Source organism: Bombus flavifrons, chromosome 13, assembly GCF_040668555.2.
Source record: "Bombus flavifrons isolate JBK064 chromosome 13, iyBomFlav1_principal, whole genome shotgun sequence".
Classification (NCBI taxonomy): Eukaryota; Metazoa; Arthropoda; class Insecta; order Hymenoptera; family Apidae; genus Bombus; species Bombus flavifrons.
The window spans coordinates 1,589,519-1,617,274 of NC_138454.1; the positions used below are offsets into that span (position 1 = coordinate 1,589,519).

Here is a 27,756-nt window from a genome sequence, read left to right on the forward strand (position 1 = left end):
CGTTGCCAATTAAAGATAAAATATAATACAACAAAATGGTTTTGTCGACTGATAAAGAAAAAGAAAAATATAATATCTCACTATTCGTTGACGTAATAAATATACGATTCTAATCTATACGTAGATCACATAATATATATAATCTATATATATATAAAAAATAATCTATATATATATAATATATATAAAAAATATAGTCCGCATTAGAAATATATACATACAGTTTCTTCGGAAAGTAAATTAAAGATTTTACATTTAAACTTTTAGCAGGAGCGTAAACTTACTTACCGGGGCGACTGTATGTACATATGTGTGTATGTGTGTGTGCATGTGTGTTTGTAGAATTATAACGATCTAAAAACGTCAAAGGATGTTAAAAAGCGTCTATGTTAATTGCAATTAATAATTCGTTAACCACCTTCGTATCACTATCATTCGTATCACATGTATCTTTAACGTAAACGCATAGCCTTGATACATTAAATTATAATTAGGCTGCGGACATTTATACAGATCCATATTTTTACGAATATGAATGAAAAAATTAAATCTACGTAAACAATTGTTTCACTTGATATATATTACAATACTATATTTTGAGTATTTTATATATCTCTGCATAGTATGCGTACATTCTGTGCATTTTTACACCTCCAAATTTCCTATAAATACATAAAAATCTGCAGTCTAATTATGATGATTCTGAATTTTGGATTATTTATATCGCGATTTAAAAAATGCTCCATTTAGAGTTACTAACGTATAAATACATTAACTATCACAAATATAACGTCACATTCATAACCACCAGTTAAATGATACGCTGAAAAGAGAAGAATACTGTCGCGTTATTGCCATTGTAACAAGGATCTGTCCTCATACTTCGGTTCGCTTTTAAACTTAAAACATATTTACAAGCAAGCATTTTCAGCGGCTGTTCTCGTCGCGAGATCACAATACTGTCTTTTCCTCATACCGATTCATCGTGCTGTCAGTGAAACGCAAATATAAGAATGAGCAAAGGCACCGCTATGATGCATAACAAATAAATAGACGTTCTAGGTTCGCACGTGGAGACAACCACGTATTCTTCATTCCATTGTGAGTCATTGCCACTCAATGGCAACTCTAAGACCGTCCTCTCATTGCTGAAGATTTTGAAAGGCAATGAACACTCTGTCGTGCTATTCTTACAGGCGTGTACTGGATTCGAGATATTGTAGAAGGTCTTCAGCAGGTCGAAACGTACTCGCAAATAATTCGGCTGAATCTCGTTTTCAGAGTTGAAGACGAAGAAATAATATCCGTTCGTAGGTACTCTGAAAAGTAGATTAAACGTTTGAACAACTTATTCTTATAGAGCTTACTCTTGATATGTGCTGATTAAACGTCGATAACGATAAAATTTTAACAGACAAGTAAAGATAGAATCATCCGAAATATCCGATTAATTCCACAAACACTTGATAATTTCATACACATATAACAATAGCAATCGCATTCACGCGATAAAATAATTCAGACATTGTAATCCATTTGAGTCAAATAATTCCTCAGCAACGAATGTAAATTTGTCATCACGTATGTTCATAAACATTTTTTATTCAAAATACAGTTAAAGTATAATACTGAAATGAAAAAAATTCCCTCAAGATTGTTAATCGTATATTTGATTTTCTTACAGGAATACTTTGCATTTAGGGGCACTTAAATTTTCTTAAGTCTTAGAATTATGGATTCTTGAACCTCTGTGTCCCTTCGTATCACATAGTAGCACTCTTAAATTCCCTTAAGGTTTTCAAATTACTTAAACTTAGAATTTTTGCATTTCCTCAAATCTTTAAGTTTCCTAGTTTCGTTTGATCATCCAATAATATCTTTATATCCTTCTTCAACGTTCCATCTACGTACTTAAAGCTCTTTTTTCTTAGGTCTTAAATCATTAAACGGAATCTAAAATCTTGGAATCTGGATTCTTAGAACTCTTTAAACAGTTTTACTACTTATTATCAAAGAGCTTCTATGCTATCTAATGTCTGTAGAGTTATGGAATATGAAATGAACATTTTTCTCTTTTCTATCTTCCTACTCGTGTGTTACTCATTATCGAAACGTAAAAAACTTAATAGAAATTATACTTCTATCAATATTTCTGAATTATTGATAACACGGGACGTAAACTGGCAAAAATGATCGGAATTCGTAATTTTTATATAAAAATAACCAATTGTTTTAGTCTTTGAGGAGGCCTCTCTGTTGCTAAAAGAAATCGTCTCGCTATCTAAATGTCTGTTTACCTTTGAAATTTTATTTCTGCTATCATTTTAAGTATTCATAAATATTTATAACGGTTTACACGCAATATACCTGTATGTAACCGTGTTAGCGAACGAGGCGGTCAAATGTTCGCTTTCGTGTTTCGGCATACAATATCGATGTGGTGTTAAAGGTAAATTCAGAATCAGTCCTTTGCAATCCAAAAGCCGTTCCTCGGAGCTACTAAACGAGCTCCAAAATTCGGAATTACTTCTGTCGTTCAACGTCGTCTCATTCACGGTACCCCTGTCCTCGGCTATGCCATCTGGATGCAATATATCCTGATGTAACAGAAATTATAACAATTATACAATAATGCAGCTTTTAAAAAAAATACTTAATTGTAACAATATTTTATCCATTGTACCTCCTATATTAATTCTATATGAAACGACTTTCATTAATTCATACCCTGCTTATAAGTAGATACCTTTTCTCTAATGCATCCATAATCTTTAATCGTTTCTTTCTATTTGACGTAACGCGATTGAACGATACTTATCAAACAAAGATTCATCTCTCTTATTGTTCCCGAGTTGAATCCGCGACAAATATTAACATTGCCTCGAAAATACCCTGATAAGAAAACTCTCGTACATTCTGTTAAATCCACGTGTATAAGTTGCAAACACCGCGAATAATTATGTTGACCTACTAATTTTTAATGAGGACAATACGAGCATCTGACCGTGTCTATCTCTGCACGATAAAATGTCGATTACGATCTATTAAATTGGACCGTTATCGCCGACGTATTTAACGTCGAGTTATTTACCGAATGAAGTTGACATCGTGTGATAATCATCCGATCGAATTAGATTTAATCCGAACATAAGTCAACGATTAAACGTCTCGTGGTAGCAGCATCCTCCTCCACCTTAAATCTCATTTCGAAACCTTATCGCGCATAATATTACATGCAACTGTTTTTTATCACTAGCTCGATGGAAATTTGCCGCTGTTAATTTATGTCCACGGAAAATTTTCTACAATCTTCCATGCTTCTACCTCAAATTCTTTGGAGTTACGTTTATCCTTTTAGTGATAATATCTTAAATACACACTGTCACAGATATAAGTATTTGGATACTAATTCGTTACAAGACTGTGGAGGTTTATGAAAATCCATATCTTTATGAACATGACTAAAGAAATAGAACTTAGAAATTTTGTATCACCTTCTAAGTATTAGAAAGAGTACTCCACTTTGAATATTTGATATATTTTTACACATTGTATGCATTTCTGTACTTTTTAAGTTCATATAAATGCATAAATATTCGCAATCAACTTATATTTAGTAGAAACTTCAAGAAATTTTATTGTACTCATTCTTTTACATTATGAGGGATACATAATGTGAATAAAATAATAAATTTATAATAAAAATAAAAGCTATTCAATTTGTACTAAATATCAGTATATATACAAATACTTATGGTCAACAAGGTACATAGAAAGAAGTCACTTTACCTCCTCGATAGCAGCATCGTCATCTTCATCTTCCTCCGTTAATTCCGTATGAAGAGGCGAAGACAGAATCAAGTCTCTTCGTCTTCTACGTTTCTCAGCATCCGAAAGTGTCTGATCGTTCATCGTCTTGTTCACTGCCTGCCATAGAGCTTCTCCCTCAGCACCCTTCTTCTCAATTTCAACCATCAGTTTTTTCAGTATCTTTTTACCTCGATAACCCAAAGAATTGACTTTGTTCAACACATCTCGAAGCACTTCTGCAGATGAAGCTTCCGCTTTTTCGATCTTCTCTTCAGAATTTACTGTCGTCTTCTCTTTGCTCGTCTGAATTTGCAGAAGATTTCCACGCTGGAGTTTTCGGTGTTTTTCTATCAATCCTCCTGTGTCGTTCATAACACTCACTACATTTTTCTTCTTCAAGACTTCTTCAAAAGTTTTCATGAACATATTTTCCATCTGTTTGTTTCTAGTTTTCTGCGAATCGTCATGGGGATATTGAGTAGGCGGCTTCTCGATGTTATCAGTTTCCACGAAGGTTCCTTCGTAATGGTGATGAGGATTCTCCTTCTGCTTCTTTTTCGTGTCGAGCGTTTTGGCGAATAGTTCCGTGAGTATCACTTTCATAGCTTTGGCATCCAACTCGTGACTGTTGTAATGGTGTGTTATGGTGTTCATCGTGTGCTTCGAGCTGTTCAAAGCGTTAGCATGGTCCTTGTGATGAAACTGTATACCCTGCTGCACTCTCTTCATTTTCTCTGGTTCATTGCTAGGACTTTCACTCTATGAAACGTACATGAAATTTATATCGTTTTCATTTTACATCCTGATAACATCGTGCTAATACAATATACGAAAATTACCTCAAGCGAACCATTCACTGTAAGGAAACCGGTCTCTTTAGCAACTTCCAGGAGTTCCTCCAATTCTTCGCTGCTATCGTCACCAATGAAGGCACATTCATGAAGATGTTTGTGACCGCGGATCATGGTTAAAGAAGCACCAGGCCATCTACCATAAAACCCATAAATTTTTACTTTTTATCGATACTTGCTCAATTTTATGCTTTACTCCAACTTCTTTTCACTTTTACATCAATACTACCTCACACAAGTGGATACAGTAACGCTACTACCACGAAGAAGATAGAAGCCCCAATACTCTTTCATGTCGTCCTCTAAAATCAAATGTCTTGTCATAGAAACGGGTAGAAACTCGTTTTCCATTTTTGGTTCGTCATTCATCAGATAGGCGTTAAACGTGGTATTAACTTTAATGACTTGACTCTGCGAAGAATTTTTTCTCGATAATCGCATTATACTTAACAATGTTGCGATGAGCCGTGGGATTAGAACATAATAAAAATATGCCTAGAGATAAAATGAGAATGTACTTACTTGACACCACGTGGTAGATACTTTCGCGTCGATAAGCCTTTGATCGGAAACGGTTAATGGATACAGTTGCTCGCAATAAACACGATATCGCAAGTATATCGGCCCAGCCACCAATACCGCAGGAAGAAACATTCCCAGTAAGCATAATCGAATTAATCTCAGAGGCACCTTGTACTGAGACCTACGAGGCTGCCAGTCTCTTGGACGAGCACCGTCCTCTACGAATTGTATAACTTTCATGAGAATCTTTCGGTTCAATGATTACTCAAAATTAATTATAGAAACGAATGATAATGAGTAAAATGATTAGTTACAAGAGTAATTGAAAGTTTCAATTTTATTATATCAGGCATACTTTATTTTCATTTTGCTAAAAATATTTAAGAATATATTCGATATAAATGTAATATAGTTTGACTGTGAAGGATAAATACATAATTAATTCGCAGAAGATGCTCGTTTATTTATTTATTACGTTACATAAATATTCACGCTAAATTACGCAACAGAATTATTTGTCGATCTTCTTTGTTGTAGATAAAATTATGCGAGTCAGCCGTATTATTTTTGAAACTCTATACTCAAAATAAGCCACATAAATTTCATTTATGTCTGTTCGTTATTTAGAAATTTAAAATGGTGTAATCGCTTCTAGTTTTAGAAGCTCGTGATTGTGAAGATCGTGACGTAATTACGCGAAGACACATTAATTAATAAAATTTCTTCTTTGTCGATCTTATGTTTCTCGTTTGGAAATGATTAGTTAAGTTTATTTTCTGAGACTTTGTTGAAACAACTATAAAATATTTTATAACACTTTATAGACTTGTCTTAACAATTATACAATTGATAATCGTAGGAATAAGTGGAAAATTTTCCTTAGAAACGAAAGTTTTTATTTTGGTACGGAGTCACGAGTAACATCAATCCAGGATATTTTGAATTGCTATCTTGTTGACACAGTCTGTAGTAACAAAGTACGCATATTTTGGATTGAGATATATTCACGATAAGTAATAATCAATAATGACGACATACATTCGTATCGTACAAAGACTTGTAACGTCTATGGTTGATTTTTATCGTAGAAATTATGCTTTTAATTGGAATCATTCCTTTTAAGGAGGATTTTAAAACTATTCTATTAATGTTTTTTAATTAACGCTTATAAATTATGAATAAAAAATATCAAATCAATTAGGACTTATAAAACTAAAATCAAGTAAAAGTTATAACAATTTAGTAATTGTGATTAAATAGGTTAGGGGTTAGGTCTTATGTCTGCGATCGAATGCGCAAGGTTATCAAACTAGCAGTCTTCCGCGAACGTCAAACGTATGTACATATATACGTTTACATATATATATATGTATTTGTTAAATTCGATAAGTGCAAGAGCAATAACTTTATCGGTTTGCTTTGAACCTAGCAAAAGTAATAACTCAAACCTATAATATTACCATGATTATTATTTTATTATTTTTTTATTATTATTAGATTATTATACATCTACAAATATGCATGTTTTAAACAAATATATGTAAGTATAAAGTGATTCTAACTCCAAAAATATAGCTGCCGATGATGCATTTTATTTTAAAATCCATTTTCTTTCATAAAATATTTTTTATAACAAAAACTATATTAACTTTATTAAGTAAAAATAACGACAATGTTTTTATCTATTCTATAAATAGATAAATATGGAATTAAGTGTTTAAATACTTTATTATAGCTCCTACAATATATAACACTATTTATTCAATCAATATCAATGACATACAAATGTTGTATATTTGAGTTATCTATTAAAACTTTGAAAACAAAAAAAGACACAAAATTCGATAAAATCATTATCATTTCGGTACACTGAACGATAAAAGATATCAGTGCTCTTATTTAACGACATTTAAATCAGTTTAATCACTCCAATTGTTCCCAATTTACCATGATGCATATAAATGCATAAGATATATACATATAAAAACCTTTATATAGGTGCGCTAAGATAAAAATTTAAAAATAAGATACTTATATCTTGCGCGAGAAGAAAGATTATTTATGGTGCTATTATGATCGCTATTATGAGCTACATTAAAGAAGAATATGCACGATTAAAGAATGAATGTGTTACATTTCGTTTCAAAGGGCAATAAATTTCTTGGTTACTTACAGTGGCTTGAGTAAATACTATCATTACATAATTAGTTAATTCATCTATCAATGCTAATACGATTTTGATAGGCCGTGTTTAAAGCTCTACACTCGATTATAGTTGTATATACATATATGATGCATGTATGCTTTGCAATGCACACATTTCTTAATACCACGTGGTAAAGGAAAATAATGATAAGACAGAATATCATCGCAAAAAGATTAGTAGCTAAAACACGCACTTCACTTTGACATGAATATTTTGCTCAAAAATAGTTAAAATGTATACATATGCGTGATAAATTATTTATTTTAAAACAACGCAATTTATGAAATCAAAACGGGTTATGAAGAAGAACATGAATAGCGATTATCGCTTTACTATCACATCTTCGAAATGATTGATGAAATATACGAACAAAATAAAGCATACCAAGTATATCTATTTTTAATGGCGTCGTTGGCATTCTCCTACTAGAAACACGGCATAGACACTCAGGATCACTATTTTCACATGCGGATAGTATTAAAAGCAATAACAGAAACAAACACACATTATATACGTTGATGATTCATTAACAAAAAAATATAATACGTAGTTTGTAAAGAGCAGCAATTCTTTTTAAATAAAAATAATCCTTTTTCCAAATTTTTTATTGATTACTACAATTAAAAAGAATGTTTAAATTATTTCTCTTTTTAAAAAAGTTATTCAACTTTACTTCCACTGATATTTACAATAAATGTATAATTCATTAAATGAATACATAGTTATATTTATGTAAACGGGAAATTACGTATGTAAATATACGATGCGTATCGTCTGCTGTCAACAGATCGACTGAATCAGTGAACGAATATGTCATGTTTTGTATCAGTGTCTTATCAAATTTTACTGTGCTCTGGATAAGCTACGATCTATACGTCTATTTGCACAAAATCATGGCACTATCGTTATCCATCTTTGCCATCAAAATATTGCAGTTATCTAAAGTATGGTAAACACGACCATACGGCACCAAAAGCACACATACGTACATAATTTTCTTTTTTTCGCAGCTGATGCGAAACTACAAAATACTAAACTACCTATAAAGTAATATCTGCGCAAAAAATTAATTTTTGAATTTTAAAATATAAAGCTATCACATTTTTTCCAAGATACTACTTACTTCTTCAGTAAATGTATAAATTTTGTTTAAAAGAAATATTTAATATAACATACTCTTATACACAATTCTATACAGAAAAAAGTAATACAAAAATACTATAATTACTTGCATGTGTAGGTATAACATTATTTATGATAAATATTATTTGCGACGAGAATCGGATTGCCTATTTTTATCATCATTTGATTTATGTGATCTTTCTCCTCTTCGTCGCTTATTAAGAGGATTTCGAGGATCATAAATTTCAAACCAATCATCGTCTTTTGTACTTGCATCTTTGGCAAGAACAGGTGTTTTTTCTTCACAATGTAATGCATGTATCATCCAAGACTCATCAGCTGGATCAAACTCATCCTCTTTGTTATCTTCTTTTTTTAACGGACTCAGCGATCTTTCTCTTAGAGTTTCCTTAGCAGTTTGAAGTTTAGATTTAAACTTGTTTAATAACTCCATTGTGAAGTCCTCGCGACTTTTCCCCTTTTTAGGTAATTTCGACTTTGCTTCTTTATACTTCTCTTGAGTTTCTATATATTCTTTCATAATCTCAGTTTTCTTTACTTCTTTTTCCACCTGATCTTGTCTCAGTTTTTGATCTGCCTCTTTCGCTTTCTTTTCATTTTGAACATCACGTTTAAAATCTCGAATTTGTTTTCTAATTTCTTCCCTGCATAATAGTTAATTGAAGATACTTCAAATTACATTAGAAACAAATATTAATAAACAAATATTAATATAGAACATACGCTTTTCTTTTACGTTCTTCATCTCTGTCCTTCCCAAGATAATATTTATCTTCCTTTATCTCTTTATCATCTTCATCATCATCTACCTTATAATTTTCTGTTTTAGAATTTTTCTTTGTATCTCTTAATTTATTTTTTATTCTTTCTTTCATTGCTCTAAAAATACAAAACTTTTAATAAAAGATCTTACTTAATATAATACGACTATAACGTAAATAATAAACCAACTCCTTTTCTTTTTTTATAACTTCTAATTCCTCTTGAGTTTTTTCTTCCACATCGCTTTCCCAATCGCTACTATGGTCGTTTTTTATTTTTTTGTTTGGAGGTCCAGCCAATTCAATAGCTGGTTGTGCACTTAATTTTGGATCAGTTAGGTGATCATGTGCAGACTTGCCTTTACTACTGAACTGTTTATTAAGTATCACAGATTCTTCTTCATCTTCCTCTGCTTCTTCACCAAAGGATAAAAGATTAAAATTTCTGTAACAGAATGTCTCATTATAAAGCATATTATTAATAAAACAAAATGTTCTTTCTTACTTTACTCCTGTTCTTTTAGTTTTTAAGCTATCATTTATTTCTTCATTTTTCTTTGATACTATCCTTGGTACAATATCAGGAAATGGATTCTTCAATATTTGTGTTTTTATAATTTTTGGAGGATAAAGTGGTCTATCATCCTGAAATAAAAGAAATATGGAAAAATAGTAGTTGCATTGATTTCTAATACATTCCAACAATACTAAATTTACCTCATCTACAAGCGCTTCTTCAAGTTTAAGCATGTTAAATATAGTTTCTCCAGTAACCTTACCAAAGATAGTATGCTTATTTTGCAACTCTGGTGTGGAACCAAGAGTAAAAAAGAACTGAGAACCATTGTCATCTTTTCCAGCATTAGCCATAGCAATTAAACCTCTTCGACAAAACCGTAATCTTGTGTGAAATTCATCCTAATGTATACACACACATATATATAAATCCAATAATTATTTTTTAATAAAACAAATTAATTTTATGTTTCAAGTAAACTCACTTTAAATGGCTGTCCATATATGCTTTCACCACCTTCTCCTGTACCCGTTGGGTCACCACCCTGTGCTATGAATCCTTTAATGATTCTATGAAATATGGTGTTATCATAATAGCCTTCCATACATAATTGTATAAAATTTCTACATGCTTTTGGAGTCTCTTTTGCCCATAACTCTAAATCAATGTCACCAACAGTAGTTTTCATCATCACCTATTTATAATATATTAGTTTTGGTAATATAACATGCCATTGAAATAAAGCGTATTATTTAATGATATAAATTATTTATCATTTTAATATAGAAGTTCAAAAATAAATATTATATACAGGTTATGTTTTTAAAAACAGGTATACAATCCATTAAAATATTATGAATTAATACTTACTTTCCCCTTAGTGGGTGGTTCTTGTATATAAATATTACTCATATTTGTAAATCCTCCTTAATAAAAAAATTATATTTCAACAAATATCAACGAAAACACTTCATATTAAAATTTTAACTCGCTACAATACGTTAACCAAACAGGTGAAAATGTATTACTTAACACCATTGACATAGACTACACATAATATATGTAGACGATATAATCAAAACTGCCGTGAATCAAAGCAAAAAACACAAATGAGAAACTATTGTGAAATAACCTGTAATACTAAAGAAATTATGAAGTTAAGGTAAATAATATTAACTGAAATGATATATAAAGATATATATGTTTATATTATCTTATATTATTATATAAAACAAGAAATAACAAGAATAATGTTTAGGAATATATATATAAAGTCATAATTTAACTTGCATTTTTCATATGGTTATCTTAAAAATAAATTTATTTATTGTAAGTTTTTATTTACTTAATTAATTTAATTATTTTACTGTTATTTAGTGATATTTAAGTACATTATTCATAGTTGTACATTTTAAGGTTATCAAGAAAAAATAAAAATAAATTATCTTCTATATGTGAAACTGTGTATTACTTTTATTTTTGAGATTATATAATTAATAATTAATATATATTTACATCTCTTAAATTATCAAATAATTTTTAATAATGCTGGCTATTTTTATAACTACCTAATTTTATGTCTACTAAAGAAATATAGCAATGCTGATGTATTGATAAAACATTCTACATTCACAGTATAAATTTATTCTGTACTTAACTGTGTAAGCTGAAATACTTAGTAAATCTTTTGTAAAAATTTATTTATGTGTAACATGGAAGTAAATGTAATGGATGTATACCAATCAAATAATCTAAGTACCAACTCTTTATTATCTGATGATAATTTAATATATAATAAAATGAAAATGTGTTCAAATTACATTCATTTCAAAGTATTTCCCACTGATTGGGAAAAAAATATTTTGAATTTATTACCAAAGAAATATAACAGAAAATATTCTTTACTAATAAAAACAATATTAAAAGAAGTAAAAGACATATATGCTAAGGATATGCAAGATTTCTTAAATAAAGTTACATTATCAAATCATAAAAAGAATGATAATTATGTTTCTAAGATAATTTATGCGAACCACAAATTCTTAGATGATCAAAATGCTTTTAATAGAAATATTTTTTTAAGACGTGGTAAATTATTAAATAAAAGATATTATCTTTATTTAGAACCAATTAGAATTATTATAAAACAAGCACAACTGAAACTTCCAGTATTTATTTGCAACTTTGAACATTATCATAATTTTGGGCTTATGTCATTAACTGATTTTCAAAATATGATTAATAATGATATTAAAAAAGGATCATTGGCACTAACAAATCAGTTTTATACTAAGGTGGCAACAGCTGTAGCAACAAATAAGATTTTAAAGAACATTAATAAGAAACGATTACCCAGTATTATGCACTGTATAACACATGTTTTTGTGCAACAAATTTTGAATGTTATGATAAAATCTATTGATCATATACTAAACACTATGAGTGATAAATATTGCTGTCCTCAAATCAAATTTCAACTTATTATGCAAGATGACCAATTATGTCTTAGTCCTACTGTTGAAGAAGTATATTCTTTATATCACGATATCATTGAAAAAATTAGAATAATTGCACAAGATTTAATACCATTGGAAGAATGGCTTAATATAAAAGTATATTATAAATATATTAAAGTAGAATTACCAAATTGTTATATTAAAGAGTCTCATAACAAGTTGCAACTTATTCTAGATAACTTATTTCAATCTTTAAATGAACATGTAAAACATATCATTGAAGAATTTTATCTTATCTGTACACCTAATTTAAGGGAAAGAATATTATCATTAACATCTGAAAAAATAAACTTTGATTTATACATCCAACATGTACAGGAATACAGTACCTATTTAATAAAATCAAATACTATGACATTGAATACATATCATGCAATAGGAAAATTAGAACAACATGGAGCTAAAGAATTTTTGAAAAAGGAATCCTTTGATATTATAAATATTTTTTTAAACAAACTCATTAAATACCATCAAGAATTCAATGAATCTATTTGTTCAGATTTTGAAAATTTAAAAACAAAGATATTAAGTATTCCAAAAAATTCACAATCCTTAATTGAATTAACTGAATATATCTCCTATGCATCACAAGTGTTAATAAAAGAATTAGAACGTAAAATTCAGTATTCAATACACATGTTAAGCATATTATCAGAGATAACAGTTTTATCAGATGATCACATTCAATTAAATAAAGAGACTATTAATTGGTTATATGAAATTGAAACAATATTTAAACAAAGTAATATATTATGTGAGGCAATGAAAAGTGAATTAGAAGATGACATGCAGAAAAGGATAAATAACTTAAACATTAATGTGGATAACATCATTCCTCAACTTAGTGTGTTAGATAATATGGATAATATAAATAGAATTGAAGAATATGTTGAATATTATAAAGGTCTTCTAAAACAAATAAATCAAATTAAACAGGAAATGCGAAGAATTAATGAAGAAGAAACATTATTTAAATTTCCTGAAACTGAGTTTTCAAATGTAATTGAATTATATGAAATGATCATATCATTTCATGATCTCATTTATGTCATTTATCAATGGCAAAGAGATTATTCTGTATGGTTAGATGGTCCCTTTGAATGTTTGGATGCTGTCATTATAGAAAACAAAACGTTGAATTATTTTGAAAAAGTTACTGAAATGAGCAAAATGTTTAGAACAAAGATTAAAATGGATGTAACACTGAACAAATGTTTCAAATTTTCTGGACTTGCAGATGATCCAGATCCGATGCAACAACCTGCACCATTAAAGTTATGTTGGCAAGCACTTAATTCTATAAACAATTTTAAGCAATATTTACCATTAGTAACATGTATGTGTAATTCAGCTCTGCAAAAACGACATTGGATGGAAATGTCTGCAATATGTAAGTTTAATCTTACACCTAATGCTGGGACTAGTTTAAGAAAAATTATTTCATATAATTTAATGAGTGATATTGAGAAATATAAAGCTATCAGTTTAAGTGCTAATAGGGAATTAAAGATGCAACAGAAATTATTGAAAATGATCAAAGAATGGGATAAAATTTCTTTTGAAATAAGTCTTGATAAACAAACTGAAATGAATGTATTTTCTAATATGGATGATATAGAATTATTACTTGAAGATCACCTTATAATTATTGAAGAAATGAAAACCTCAAATTTTGTTAAAGAAATAACCTCCTTAATGACAGATTTTTTAATGTCTCTCACTAGAATTCAAGAAATTATTAATCAATGGAATTACATACAAATATTAGTTCTTTCCCTAAACTCTACTTTTTGTCATCCAAGCATAAAAGTACATTTAACCAAAGAATTTCTTTTGTACAAAGAAATTAAAGAAGTCTTAAAACATATTCAAAAGAAGCTCTCAGAAACACCTACTTTTACAGAAATTAATGATACAATAATTTCAAAATCTCTACTCAATATTGTTGGAAAGCTTGAATACATAAATGAAAAAGTTAAAAATTATATACAAACTAAGAGACAATATTTTCCAAGGTTTTATTTTCTTTCTGATAAAGAGATTGAAGAAATATTATTTAAATCTGATATATCTATACAAAGTATATGTATACAAAAATGTTTTGAAGGTATACAAAAACTAAAAATTGATAAAGAAAGATCTGTTTGTTCCATTTTTGGTGATTATGAAGAAGAATTACGTTTAGAAAAATTAATTTCTCTTAATGTTCAATATGATCATGAAGAGAAATGGTTGATATATCTTGAAAATGAAATAAATACCACAATAAAAGAAAGCATTCTCCTATCTTATCAAATATTTAGTAAAACATTTGTACATAATAGCATTATAAATTTTCCAAGTATGGCAATTGTTTGTACTTTTCAACTTTGCTGGACTATAGAGGTACATAGGTGTCTTACTCCTTTTAATTTTAAAGCTCTGAATTCTTTATATTCAAGATATATTAATTATGTAACTAGCTTAACTAGTGAATTGAAAAATTATTCGATAAAAAGATTGAGAAATTTGTTAATGTCTTTAATTACTATATTAATTCAACAAAAAGACATTATTCAGTTATTATTAGACAAAAATATTACCAGATCTACGGACTTTGAATGGGTTGCACAATTACAATATTATTTAGTAGAAGATTGCATAGAAGTATCTATTTTTAATACAACTATAAAATATGGGTATGAATATAGTTATTACAAACAACATATAATAAATACTCCTTTAACAGATAGATGTTTTCATACTCTTATGCAAGCATATAAGTATCATTTATATGGTGCTATTACAGGACCATCTGGTACAGGAAAATCAGAAACTCTCAAAAGTTTAGCTAAAACTATTGCAATACAATTTCGTTCTTTTAACTGTACTAATACATTATCTTATAATTTTCTATCTCAAGTATTTAAGGGATTTATTTCTTGTGGAGTATGGCTTTGTTTTAAAAACTTTGACACATTAAAAATTGATCTCCTATCAAGACTTGCACAAACTCTTACTTCTATTTTTCAAATTATAGCAACAAATTTAAAAATCACAATGTTTGAAGGTTCCTCATTAAGAGTAAATAGAATTGGACATATTTGTATCATTACAAAACTGAATCTATTTCAATATTCTAATTTACCAGATAATTTAAGAATATTATTTAGAACAGTATCTATGATAGTACCAGATATGAATAAAATTATAGAAGTTGAATTTTTCGCTGGTGGCATATCTAATTCAAAGCTATTAACTTCAAAATTAGTTACACTATATAAAATACTATCTGAGCAATTATGGTGTCAATCATGTAACATTTTTAATTTGTATTCTATGAAGACAATTGTCAAAACCACAATTTTTTTAAAGAGAAGTTTTCCAGATGAAAATGAAGCTGTACTACTTTTACGTTCATTAATTAATGTTAATCTTCCAAAACTTTGTAATATAGATACACACATTTTTAGAAATATAGTTCATTACATGTTTCCAGATCTTACCTTGTTGCCTCCTAATTATGCAGTATTTTTAGAAACTCTTGAAACAGTATGTACATCTAAATCTATCCATATTCATGATATTTTCAAACTTAAAATTATACAAATATTTGAATTAATGCATATTCATCAATGTTTAATGATTGTTGGTAACCCTTTTGTTGGGAAAACAGAAATATTAAATATCCTTCAAGTTGTTTTATTGTCTTTATATGAGCAAGGCAGTGAATTTGGTGTTAATATAAAATTAGAGACAATAGTTCCAAGTACAATTGATGTTAATCACCTTTTTGGTCATTTTGATGAAAAATCTAAAATTTGGAAGGATGGTATATGTTCCAAAATGATTCAGCCATCCTCAAAGAATGATTCCTTTGACAGAAGGTGGATAATATTTGATGGACTTCTAAATAGTGTATGGATTGAAAATTTATATGCAGTTCTTGATATAAATGGGATGTTATATTTATCATCGGATGAAAAAATGAATATGACAAATTTTATATCCATTATCTTTGAAACAATAAATATGGAAGATATTTCTCCTGCTATTTTATCAACTTGTGGTATAATTTATATTGAGTCAAATTCTATCGATTGGAGACCCTATGTTAAAACCTATTTTTCCAAACACAATATTTATGACGAACATAAAAAGATATTGTATCAATTGTTTGATTGGATAATAGAGCCTTGTTTACAATTTATACAAAAGAATTGCACTGTAACTTTAAATGTTGGCCAGTTACATTTTGTAATGTCAACATTAAATTTGTTTGAAATGTATTTAAGGGATGCTTTGACAGAAAATACTGAAGAAAAGGGGAAAACATCCCATTTTTTAATATGGGCTCAGATTGCACTTATATTATCTATAATATGGGGTTTAGGAGGAAATTTAGATATAGATTCTCATACTAAATTTAATTCTTTCTGTACATCACTTTGGACTGGTGCAATTAAAGAATATCCAAAACCAGAAATAATAAAGGGTTTTGACATAACACTACCTCATGAAGGCTTAATACAAGATAATTTTTATATCTTCAAAGGTGTTGGAAATTGGAAGTATTGGGGAAGTACTGATATATTAAAGAGTGAGCAAATATTAGAAAACTCTGGTTGTAATGAAATTTTTGTACCAACAATTAATACAATAAAATATAATCACATGATTCTCAAACATATAAAATACAGAAAACCTTTCATTATTTGTGGAGATGAATCTATTGGAAAAAGTTATCTTATAAAAACTTTATTGAGAAATAAATTACCTGAAGGAATATATTCCAATTTTCTTAATTTTATTTCTCTGAATACAGTTGCTAAAACACAACAATTATTACTTTCAAAATTAAATAAAATAAGAAAAAGGCACTATGGGCCACCGAAAGATCAGTTTTGTATTAATTTTATAGATGATCTTAATATGCAAAGATATGAATGCCAATCAGAAATAAATGGTATCTTAGATCTTATTCGACAATATCATAGTTATGGTTACTTGTATGATATTAATGACTCTGAAAAAATTTGTATTAGTGACATTATGTTATCACTTTCAATTGTAACTAATACCAAAATTAAAATATGTCCTAGATTCTTAAGGCACTTTAATTTATACACTATGTATGCCCCTGCTACAGATACTATATTCAGAATATTTTCAAATGTGCTTTTCAGTAATTTAAAAAATAATTCTTTTACTGCAGATATATTCAGTACTGTAACCAGTATAACTAATGCTACGATTGATATATATAATTCTATAATTAAAACTTTACTACCAATACCTACTAAGTTTCAGTATCAATTTAGTATAAGAGATATAAGCAGAGTTATTAATGGATGTAGTCTTCTTCAAAAAGAATCAGTAGAAACTAAAGTTACTTTCATGCGGCTTTGGGCTCATGAAGTATGGCGTGTTTTTGGTGATCGAATATTGGATAATAATGACAAAGAATGGCTTTTTTCACAGATTAAAATAACCTGCAAACATCATTTCAAAGATTCATTTGAAACAGCTTTTGATTATCTGCCAAAATTTGATAATAATGAAATTAGCAAGGATAGTTTTTGTAATTTAATATTCTGCACTTTTATGTGTACAGAAAAATATGAAAATAAAAGATACGAAGAAATAAATTCTATTGAGAAATTACAAACTAAAATTATTTTTTATATAAATGAATATAATAATAATAATGTGAAAAAACGGATTGATATTGTAGTATCACAGTATATTTTAGAATGTTTGATAAAAGTTTCAAGAATTTTAGCTATACCAGGAAGCAATTTATTAATAATTTCTAGTATGGGATTTGGTAGAAAGTCCTTAGCAAGTCTAGCTGCTTATATGCAACAACAAGAATTATATGAACCTTCTGTGCAATCTTATTGTGACTTCAACATGTGGAGAAAAGATATAAAACTGGTTTTACAAAAGTGTGGTGAGTTAAAACAGAATTTTATTCTCTTTTTAAAAGATAAACAAATAAAGAATAATTTTCTCCATGATATTTGTTGCCTATTGTCTACTGGTGAAATACCTGATTTATTTTCTATTGAAGAAAGGTGTGATATCATTGAAATGATACGTTTGCATGCTCAAGGTGGTAATAAAAATGAAGAAATCAGTAATCATGCAGTAATGAATTTTTTTTTGGAACAATGTAGAAGAAAATTACATATTATATTTTGTTTTACTGAAACAAATGAAAGTATAAGATCATATTTATATAAATATCCAGAATTAATAAAATATTGTACAGTAAACTGGTATGAAATGTGGCCAACAGATACACTTTTACAGGTAGGTTTGAAATACATTCAAGATATTAATATTGAAGAAGACATAAAAGCAAATGTAATAAAAATTTGCATACAATTATATAACTATGCACAAGAAATAAGCAAAGAATACTACAAAGAAACTGGAATGAAAATTCATGTTACATCAGTTACATATTTGCACATGTTAAAATTATATGTTCACTTGATATGTAAAAAACAGGGAGATATTGTTACATTGAAAAATAAATACCTAACAGGTTTAGAAAAATTAGAATTAGCAGCTCAACAAGTAGAAAAGATGAAAGCCACATTGACAATATTGAAACCACAGTTAGAGTTATCTGCCCAAAAAACGATAATTACAATGAAAGAAGTGGAGAATGAAAATATTACTGTAGAAAAAGCGACTGCTGTTGTACAACAAGAAGAAGAAATAGCAAATAAGAAAACAGAAATTGCTGGGAAATTAAAATTGGAATGCGAAGCTGATCTAGCTGTAGCAATTCCAATTTTAGAAGATGCTATTGTTGCATTAAATACACTAAAACCTACAGACATTACATTGGTTAAAGCTATGAAAAATCCTCCTGATACTATCAAGCTAGTAATGGCAGCAATATGTGTAATGCTTGATGTTCCCCCAGATAGAGCAATTGATTCAGTTACTGGCAAAAAATATACAGATTATTGGGGTCCAAGCAAACGCATTTTAAGTGATATGAACTTTTTACAAATTTTAAAAGACTATGATAAGGATAATATTCCATCTAATATTATACAAACTATTAAGAAGACATACATAATAGATAGCAATTTTAAACCACATATCGTTGCCAAAGCATCAAGTGCTGCAGAAGGCCTTTGTAAATGGGTATGTGCAATGGTATCTTATGATGAAGTTGCAAAGGCAGTTGCTCCTAAAAAAGAAAAATTGCTTATTGCAGAAAAAGAATGTAATGAAGCTGAAGCGTTCCTAAATGAAAAACGGAAAACTCTGTTGACATTAAATGTTAAACTCGCTGCCTTGAATGACAGTCTTCAAGAAACACTACAACAAAAAATAAAACTAAAGCAAGAAGTAGAAGACTGTACCATCAAACTTCAGAAAGCAAAAAATTTAATGGCAAGTTTAGGAGGGGAAAAAAATCGTTGGATGCAGATTGCAGAAAATCTTAAAAGAGATTATGATAATCTTGTGGGTGACATGATATTGACATGTGCAACTATAAATTATGCAGCATCATATAATATTGCATTTCGTAACAAAATTTTAGAGCAGTGGAAACAATATATGGAAATTCTGAAAATATCATATAGTAAGAACTATAATTTAATAAATATACTTGGAGAAGAAAATAATATAAACCATTGGTATTTTTCTGGTTTACCTAAAAATAGCTTTTCAGTTGAAAATGCAATTATTATGACTAATTCCAAATTATGGTCCTTATTTATTGATTCACAAAATCAAGCAAATGAGTGGATTAAAAAAATTGAAAAAAAGAATAATTTAAAAATTATTAAGCTCACTGACTCCAATTATTTGTCAATTATTCGATATAATGTCGAAAATGGTATCCCCACATTAATTGAAAATGTAGGAGAAGAATTAGAAATATCATTGGATCCTTTTCTTCTAAAAAGAATTAGCAACGATGAAAAATCTTCATACTTAGATATTGGTCATGATATAATAAAATATTCATTCGATTTCCGATTATATATTACAACGCGATTACTTAATCCTCAATTTTCATGCGAGATGTTTAGCAAACTTACAATAATTAATTTTTCCATTCCCAATGAAGCTCTTCAAGATAAACTTCTTGATTTTATTATTTACAAAGAAAAGCCAAAACTTCAAGAAAAGTTTAAAATTTTACTTATGGAAGATGCTAACAATAAAAAAATATTAAAGCAACAAGAAGATATAATATTAAATATCTTATCTTCAACAACAACAAATATTCTTGAAGATGAGACTGCTATAAAAAGTTTAGATTCTTCAAAAAATTTTTCTTTGAACATTATTAAGAAACAAGAAATGACAAAGGTAACATCACAAGAGATAAATAAATTTCGAAATACTTATGTAAATTTTGTTAAATACTGTACAGATTTATTCAATACATTAAATGTTTTGCCATATTTAAATCATATGTATCGTTTCTCTTTTTCTTGGTTTATACAATTATATAGAAGATCAATTGAAATTTCAAGTAGAAGTGTTATTCTTGAAAAACGATTAAAATATTTAAAATTTTCATTTACTCAAAGTCTTTATTCAAGCATTTGCAGATCTTTATCAGAAAAACATAAAATACTGTATTCTTTTCTATTATGTTCAAAAATTCTATTGAATGATCAACAAACAACTGAAGAAGAAATTAAATATTTTATGACATCAAACATAAATCATAGTAATACAGTTCCAAATTATAAATTTGATTGGCTTCCACAAAGTATTTGGATAAATATTTATAATCTCAGTAAAATACTTCCTTCCTTCTATGATCTTGCAGATGATTTTTGTTCTAATGATAAGGCTTGGAAACAATATTATGTTTCCGAATCATTTGAAGACCATCTGATGCCAGAACCTTGGATTAATAAGTTATCTTTGTTTCAGAAACTCATTCTTGTAAAAATTTTACGTCCTGATCAAATTATAATACAGATTATAAAAATGATAGAAAATATGTTGGGAAATACACAAAACCATTCCCCTAAAATTAAAATATCTCAATCATATGCGGAATCCAGTTATTTAACTCCACTTTTATTTATTTTACCTGCTTCTTTAACACCATTATCTATTATTTCTACATATGCAAATACTAAAGGTTACTTATCCAAATTTGTCTCTCTATCTATGAGTAAAGGTGAAGAAAAGAAAGCTGAGTTTCTTATAAAGAGAGCTCAGAAGGAAGGAGGTTGGGTGTTTCTGCAAAATTGTCATCTAGTAACTCATTGGTTGGCTAATCTTGAAAAAATTTGTGATAATTGTAACATTTCTAATTCATCTTTAGATTATCGCTTATGGTTATCCAGTTGTTCTATCAATGAATTTCCAATTAGTATATTGCAAAATAGTATAAAAATCATGCACGATTATCCTTTAAATATTAAAGAAACATTGTTGAATATTTATCAGTCAGAACCTATAATAAATAAAGAATTTTTTGAAGGCTGTCCTGGAAAAGATAAAATTTTCTTAAAACTTCTTTTTACAATATGTCTTTTTCATGTAATTATACAAGAGAGAGAACACTTTGGGTTTCAAGGATGGAATATACCATATAAATTTGATCATACTGATCTTAAAATATCCATTATGCAGTTACAAAATTTCATAAATAATGCAGATCATGTACCCTTTGATATTTTTCTATATCTTATTGGAGAATGCAATTATGGGGGCAAAATTCAAGACGAGTTCGACAGTAGATATCTAAAACATCTTTTAACTGATTATTGCAATCCTAATATAATTGAAAATGGACAGTATGTACATGCAAATGACGTACAGGAATTAATACCACAAAGATGTGAATATTATCATGTAATTGATCATATTAGGAAAATTCCATCAGACTTATCATTTCAAATATTTGGGTTTAATAGAAATGGTATTATTATTCGAAATACTATGATAGCTACAGAATTGATATCATCTCTTTCATATACGAGCTCTCCAATTTCTTTATTAGATGAAGAGTTACAGAAAGATCAAGTATTAATTTTAATTAATGATATTAATGATAAATTATGTGATGCAATTAAAATTAATGAAATTCAAGAACAATGTACTTCTATGCTTAAAGAACCTTTGCAAAGAGTTCTTTTTTGTGAAATCAAATCATTAAAACATATTTTAGAAATTATAACAAAGGCATTGACTAATTTAAAATTAGCATTGGATGGTTATCTTCTTTTTACGGATTCGTTGAAAAAATTAGCAAAAGAAATATGTGAAAATAAAACTCCACATACTTGGAAGATGATACAAATTAATATTCTTACTGAAAACTTAACAGACTACATCGATAATTTATTAAAACGCGCTAAGTTTATTCAAAATTGGATTAATCAAGGACGTCCAAAAATTATTTGGTTTGATACATTATTTCATTACAAAATGTTCTTTTCTGCAATATTATTGACATTTTCTAAAAGGTATAATATATCTATTGAAGATATCATTTTCGATTTTGAAATAGATACAAAAAAAGAAATTGACGAAGAATATGATGATGCATATTTAATTTGTGGACTGCATTTATGTGGTGCTCGATGGGATTTGGAAAAAAGAATGTTAGTCGAAAATTTTACAAATGAAATCTGGCAAAATATGCCACCTATACATCTTAAATGTTCACGGAATAAAAAAAGTGCAGATAAAATCTATGAATGCCCTGTCTATATAACTGCTGCTAAAAATATTGATAAAGATATCAAATTTTCTTCAAAGAATTATATAATTAGTATACCTTTGAAAACTGATACCCCTGCAACTCATTGGATAAAGTGCGGTACAGCTTTATTTTGTCATATGTAAGTTATATAAGTTAAGTAAAAAATATTAAAATAAAAACAATTTTCATATACCATATCTGTATATTTTTTACAATAATATCTACTAATATGTTTAACATACAATACTTAAAGTAAATGTACGTGTGGAATTATATCAATGTGATACAATTATAGAAATTATCAAGAAGTTAAAACTAAATCAAAATGTTTATTCAAACATTTCGCGGATTCTTTCATTGTGTATATATCCGGTTCAGTTCCATATAAATGGAAGGAATGACAGGTAAATTGAAGAAATTGACGTAAAGTTGAATTACTGAACAAAGGAAATTATTATACGGGAAATTTTTTAAGCTATAATTATAAGCGTAAGTTGCGATACATTGCGAGTGGTGTAATATTTGCTTTCAATGGCGAACCATGATGAGTTGGTTTCGCAATTTATAGATACAACTGGGGTTGAACCTGAAGAAGCACGATTTTATCTTGAGTTATTTAATTGGCAGCTCGAGGTGAGGCAGCATATTTATTACACCTTTTATAAACTTTAATGCGAAACGTTATAATTTTTTATTATTATAACTAATTTTTCTACCGATCTTCAACGTCAACTTTGTAACCTTAAATTTATTACATTTTCCTATTTTTATCACGCTTCATTGCGTGATTTTTTAATGTTTTGAAGCGGATTATTGCTTTTGTTACTATATTAAGGGCTTCTTTTAACCAAAAAATGTTTGACAACGTTACATGCATAGCAATAATGTTGCAATATCGTGATTAAAGTTATTAGATGTTATATTTTAGGAATATTGTCATTGACATTATACCTAAAATAAGATTAGTCATCATAAAGAAAATTCTTTTACACATTGTGACTTCTTAATAATAAAGTTTATTGATTACACAATTTATTCTTAAGTCATTATCAATATCCAAGTATATTTATCAATTATATAAAACATTTTAGGTTGCTCTTGACACATTTTACTATCCTCCTGCTTTGCCTTCATTGTCTAATGAACCTACTGAAGGTGCAACATCAGAAGAGGAACGTACTGATATTGCAGATAAAAGCACAGGAAGCTTAAAATCATCAGAAATGGAAGAGAAATCATCGAAAGATAAAGTAAAACCAAAGCCTAAGTTTGCAATGCTTAGTGATCTTAAAGATAGAGAAAGTAGCCCTGAAGATGAAGAAGGACAAGCATTTTATGCTGGTGGTTCTGAACATACTGGCCAACAAATTTTAGGACCAGGAAAGAAAAAGGATATTGTTAGTGATATGTTTAAATCATGTCAGAGACAATCAATTGCTGTAGAACCAAAACCAAGTGGGCAACAAAGACCAAATACCTTTAGTGGTACTGGATATAAATTAGGTCAGACTAGTTCAGATACTGAAAGTAAGTTATCAGGATTATTAAAATTTGCTCTATCTTCTATAACAAGTTATTATATTGAAATAAATATTTTTTATAGTCGTTACTGCTACATCATCTAATCATCAACAATCAAATTCTGGACTAATTACTTTAAAATTATGGAAAGATGGATTTACTATAAATGATTCTGAACTTCGTTTATATAGTGATCCAGAAAATAGAGAATTTCTGGAGACTATAAAGAGGGGTGAAATACCGGCAGAGATACGTCAAGAGATACAAGGTACTGAAGCACGCCTTGATATGGAAGATCATCATCATGAAATGTATGTCCCTCCAAAAGTAAAAGTGAAAGCTTTCAGTGGTAAAGGACATATGCTAGGGAGGTATATAATTCATATCTATACTTACAAAAATTATTTTTTATGTACACTTTAGTTATTTTTAATAATATTTTTGTTCAGTCCTTCTCCAGCTACAGTTGGCATGACAATACCAGCAGATCTTGCAGATCAAGCAGCTAATGAATCTCAGGCAAAACAAAAATTAAATTTAGATGAATCAAAACCAGTTACAACAATACAAATTCGCCTTGCTGATGGAACTAATGTAAAAGCTCAATTTAATTTAACTCATACCATTAATGATTTGAGGCAATACATAATAACGTATCCTTTCTTAATTAATATTGTTATTATAAAGATAGACTAATTTATTATGTGTAAATATATTATTCCTTAATTACTTCTTAGTATGAGACCTCAATATGCTATGAGAGAATTTAGTTTATTAACAATGTATCCTACTAAGGAGATTACAGAAGATAAAACTATTGAAGAAGCTGGCTTGCAAAATACAACAATAATTCAACGACTGAAATAAATGTCTTTCTAGATTCTTAGTTACGGGAGTTTAAGTGATGTATTGATTAGACGATTCATAAATATACATTGAAACACTTAAAAATAACATTTCAACACACTTGAGTAATTGAATGGCACTTTAATATTGTTTATTTTAATTTTAAGTATGGTTTTTGTTGTATAATATTTTTGCTAATGCAAGAAATATTTTTCTGAAGATAAATCTAACAATAAAACCTTAATTAACATGGAATAAAATTACAAAACCTTTGTAAAATTTGCAATAAAATCATTCGATTTATATGTATTTATTATACACATCTTTTATATGTGGGTAACTAGCAATTATAATATAATAAAAAAAATATAAAAATTTCTTTTAAACATAGTGCTAAACAACTTATGAAAATGTTTTTATACTATTTTTTTTGATAAATAAAGTATTCAAAATAAGAAATATATTAACACGTGAAGAATATTTAATATAAAAGATAATATTGGGAAGTTGAAATATTTCTACATAAATTATGGAATTCTATATACTAAAATCTAAATCATTCTGCTTTGTAACAAATTTTTATATACATGTTATATACACGTTATACAATATTGTATTCTTATATTTATATCTTACAATACATATAAAAATGAATTACTTTTTCCTAATGATAACTTTCAGACTAAAATTATCTTATAGATACATTAAATCTAATTATCACTTGTGATTATTTTATAGAAATTTATTCTCTGTTATAAATTTTCGAAATATTTGTGAATTCTGTATATCTTCAGTGAATCTTAAAATTGAAGTATCTTTAGTACCTGTTTCCAGATTTGATTTTCCAGGACAATACTGATAACGATTTAATGTAACTAAATCTTTTCCAATATCTCGTGTATACATATTATTTTTGTTTAATGTTTCAAGTGTATTATAAATATAAATTGGTTGATTATCAGGGATACTTGAGTCATAATGTAGTTTTTTAAATATTATAAATGTTACATTCCTATTGGTTGTATCATCAATTTGTTGTGTACAAAATGTTAATGTCTTTAATTTGTAACGATCTGCTTTCATTCTAGACTTTTTAAAATCTGTCATTAAATCTATAAGGGAATGATGATATCTTAAAATTATATACTCTTCCCAAGATAATGTAGTGATATACCTAACTTTATTATATGTACGGTACAAACAATCTGCTTGTATCAAGTCTTTTATTATAGTAGGGTGAGTAGCAGGAAAAGGAAAATTCCATGGCACTACTGTGTATGTAAATTTCCAATATGGATTTTGAGATTTAAATAATTCTTTAAGATTGTTATTATATTGATTTGGAATACCAAAATCGTACACTATAAAATTATCCACACCAATTATGTCATGAAACTGTATGAAGCCAATCATTTGTAATAACTGTATTGGTTTTGTTAATGGTGGTGCTATGCATACTCCAGCATTAATATAATTTAAATTATGAGGTTGGCTTTTTATTGGTAATATAGGTATATTGTGAGCATCTAAATTAGATTTTGTAAGAAACATTATTCCTACTGGTATTTTATTTGTTTTGTATGCACAATAGAAATGATATCCTCCATAATTAACATTTTTGTCAGTACTATTTAAATTATTACCAATTGAAAGATAACTAAAACTTCCTAAAACAGGTTCAATTTCATTTTCAAATAATATTTGACATTGCATATCTTTAATGTTATTTGATGAACCAAAACCTATTACTTGAATTTCTTTGTCGCGTATATTATATGCAGAATAAACATATAGATCATCATCTAATCTTTGCCAAGCAGAGAGTGGTTCTTCAAATTTCATATCAAATTTAGTAAACATTGGCACATTATTTGTGCAGTTTATTTCACTTCTCTGATTTGGCTTACCAAAGTAATTAAAAACTTCTAAAACATATCTTAATTTGTTATATTCATGTCTATAAAATAATAAGGATATTAGACTCACTACAGCAATTATTACAAGTGCAGCCTGGTAGTATTTTCGCATGTTTCAAGATTTAACGTAATAAATAATAATATAGCAATTGTATCAATTAAAACATATGGCAGTTTATAATTTGTGAATTGGATTATCTCAGGTATAAATAGAATTCTGAAACAAAAATTTTATTTAAGAAATTAGATATTATTGTTATACGAGTTTTATAAATTTTTATTTACGTACACCTTGAAAATAACGTATTTAAAAGTTTTACTTTGAGGTACGTATATGACATTTTCTTGAAGTATCCCATTTACTATTTAATCCAATTGTTGAACTTATTGTTTACTAAATTTCCATTTCTTACACTGTATTATTATTGAAGATTAATTTTAATGCTTGCAATCTATA

General features: G+C 28.2%; 5 protein-coding genes across 9 annotated transcripts; 2 read left to right on the plus strand and 3 right to left on the minus strand.

The window, feature by feature from the left end:
- Positions 1 to 175: 175 nt before the first annotated feature.
- Positions 176 to 7,932, minus strand: LOC138186367 (uncharacterized). 2 transcript variants are annotated; one of them, XM_069126201.1, is made up of 8 exons: positions 7,774 to 7,932; positions 5,184 to 5,401; positions 4,891 to 4,963; positions 4,650 to 4,797; positions 3,790 to 4,569; positions 2,368 to 2,597; positions 572 to 1,319; positions 176 to 495 (listed from the first exon to the last, which is right to left on the minus strand). In XM_069126201.1, exons 2-7 carry the CDS (start codon positions 5,326 to 5,328, stop codon positions 992 to 994), a joined length of 1,704 nt encoding a protein of 567 aa, XP_068982302.1. In that variant the 5' UTR covers positions 5,329 to 5,401; positions 7,774 to 7,932; the 3' UTR covers positions 176 to 495; positions 572 to 991. The 2 variants fall into 2 exon arrangements, with proteins under 2 accessions (XP_068982302.1, XP_068982301.1); XM_069126200.1 differs by having other exon boundaries at positions 4,891 to 5,072; positions 7,774 to 7,898.
- A 406-nt stretch (positions 7,933 to 8,338) lies between these two features.
- Positions 8,339 to 10,908, minus strand: LOC138186368 (spliceosome-associated protein CWC27 homolog). Its single transcript, XM_069126202.1, has 8 exons — positions 10,681 to 10,908; positions 10,295 to 10,504; positions 10,011 to 10,211; positions 9,799 to 9,938; positions 9,484 to 9,738; positions 9,256 to 9,411; positions 8,618 to 9,176; positions 8,339 to 8,429 (listed from the first exon to the last, which is right to left on the minus strand). Exons 1-7 carry the CDS (start codon positions 10,720 to 10,722, stop codon positions 8,654 to 8,656), a joined length of 1,527 nt encoding a protein of 508 aa, XP_068982303.1. The 5' UTR covers positions 10,723 to 10,908; the 3' UTR covers positions 8,339 to 8,429; positions 8,618 to 8,653.
- On the plus strand, positions 10,868 to 23,417 carry LOC138186363 (dynein axonemal heavy chain 7). 4 transcript variants are annotated; one of them, XM_069126189.1, is made up of 4 exons: positions 10,868 to 10,972; positions 13,564 to 20,654; positions 21,231 to 23,155; positions 23,312 to 23,417. In XM_069126189.1, exons 2-4 carry the CDS (start codon positions 13,578 to 13,580, stop codon positions 23,415 to 23,417), a joined length of 9,108 nt encoding a protein of 3,035 aa, XP_068982290.1. In that variant the 5' UTR covers positions 10,868 to 10,972; positions 13,564 to 13,577. The 4 variants fall into 4 exon arrangements, with proteins under 4 accessions (XP_068982290.1, XP_068982289.1, XP_068982288.1 ...); XM_069126187.1 differs by lacking the exon at positions 10,868 to 10,972 and having other exon boundaries at positions 11,398 to 17,723; positions 17,787 to 20,654; XM_069126186.1 differs by lacking the exon at positions 10,868 to 10,972 and having other exon boundaries at positions 11,398 to 20,654.
- Positions 23,411 to 25,686, plus strand: LOC138186370 (NSFL1 cofactor p47). Its single transcript, XM_069126204.1, has 5 exons — positions 23,411 to 23,649; positions 24,108 to 24,543; positions 24,620 to 24,908; positions 24,987 to 25,190; positions 25,275 to 25,686. Exons 1-5 carry the CDS (start codon positions 23,548 to 23,550, stop codon positions 25,402 to 25,404), a joined length of 1,161 nt encoding a protein of 386 aa, XP_068982305.1. The 5' UTR covers positions 23,411 to 23,547; the 3' UTR covers positions 25,405 to 25,686.
- Positions 25,687 to 25,848: 162 nt separating this feature from the next.
- LOC138186369 (uncharacterized) lies at positions 25,849 to 27,722 on the minus strand. The gene is made up of 2 exons (XM_069126203.1): positions 27,589 to 27,722; positions 25,849 to 27,516 (listed from the first exon to the last, which is right to left on the minus strand). Exon 2 carries the CDS (start codon positions 27,409 to 27,411, stop codon positions 26,116 to 26,118), a length of 1,296 nt encoding a protein of 431 aa, XP_068982304.1. The 5' UTR covers positions 27,412 to 27,516; positions 27,589 to 27,722; the 3' UTR covers positions 25,849 to 26,115.
- Positions 27,723 to 27,756: the final 34 nt, after the last annotated feature.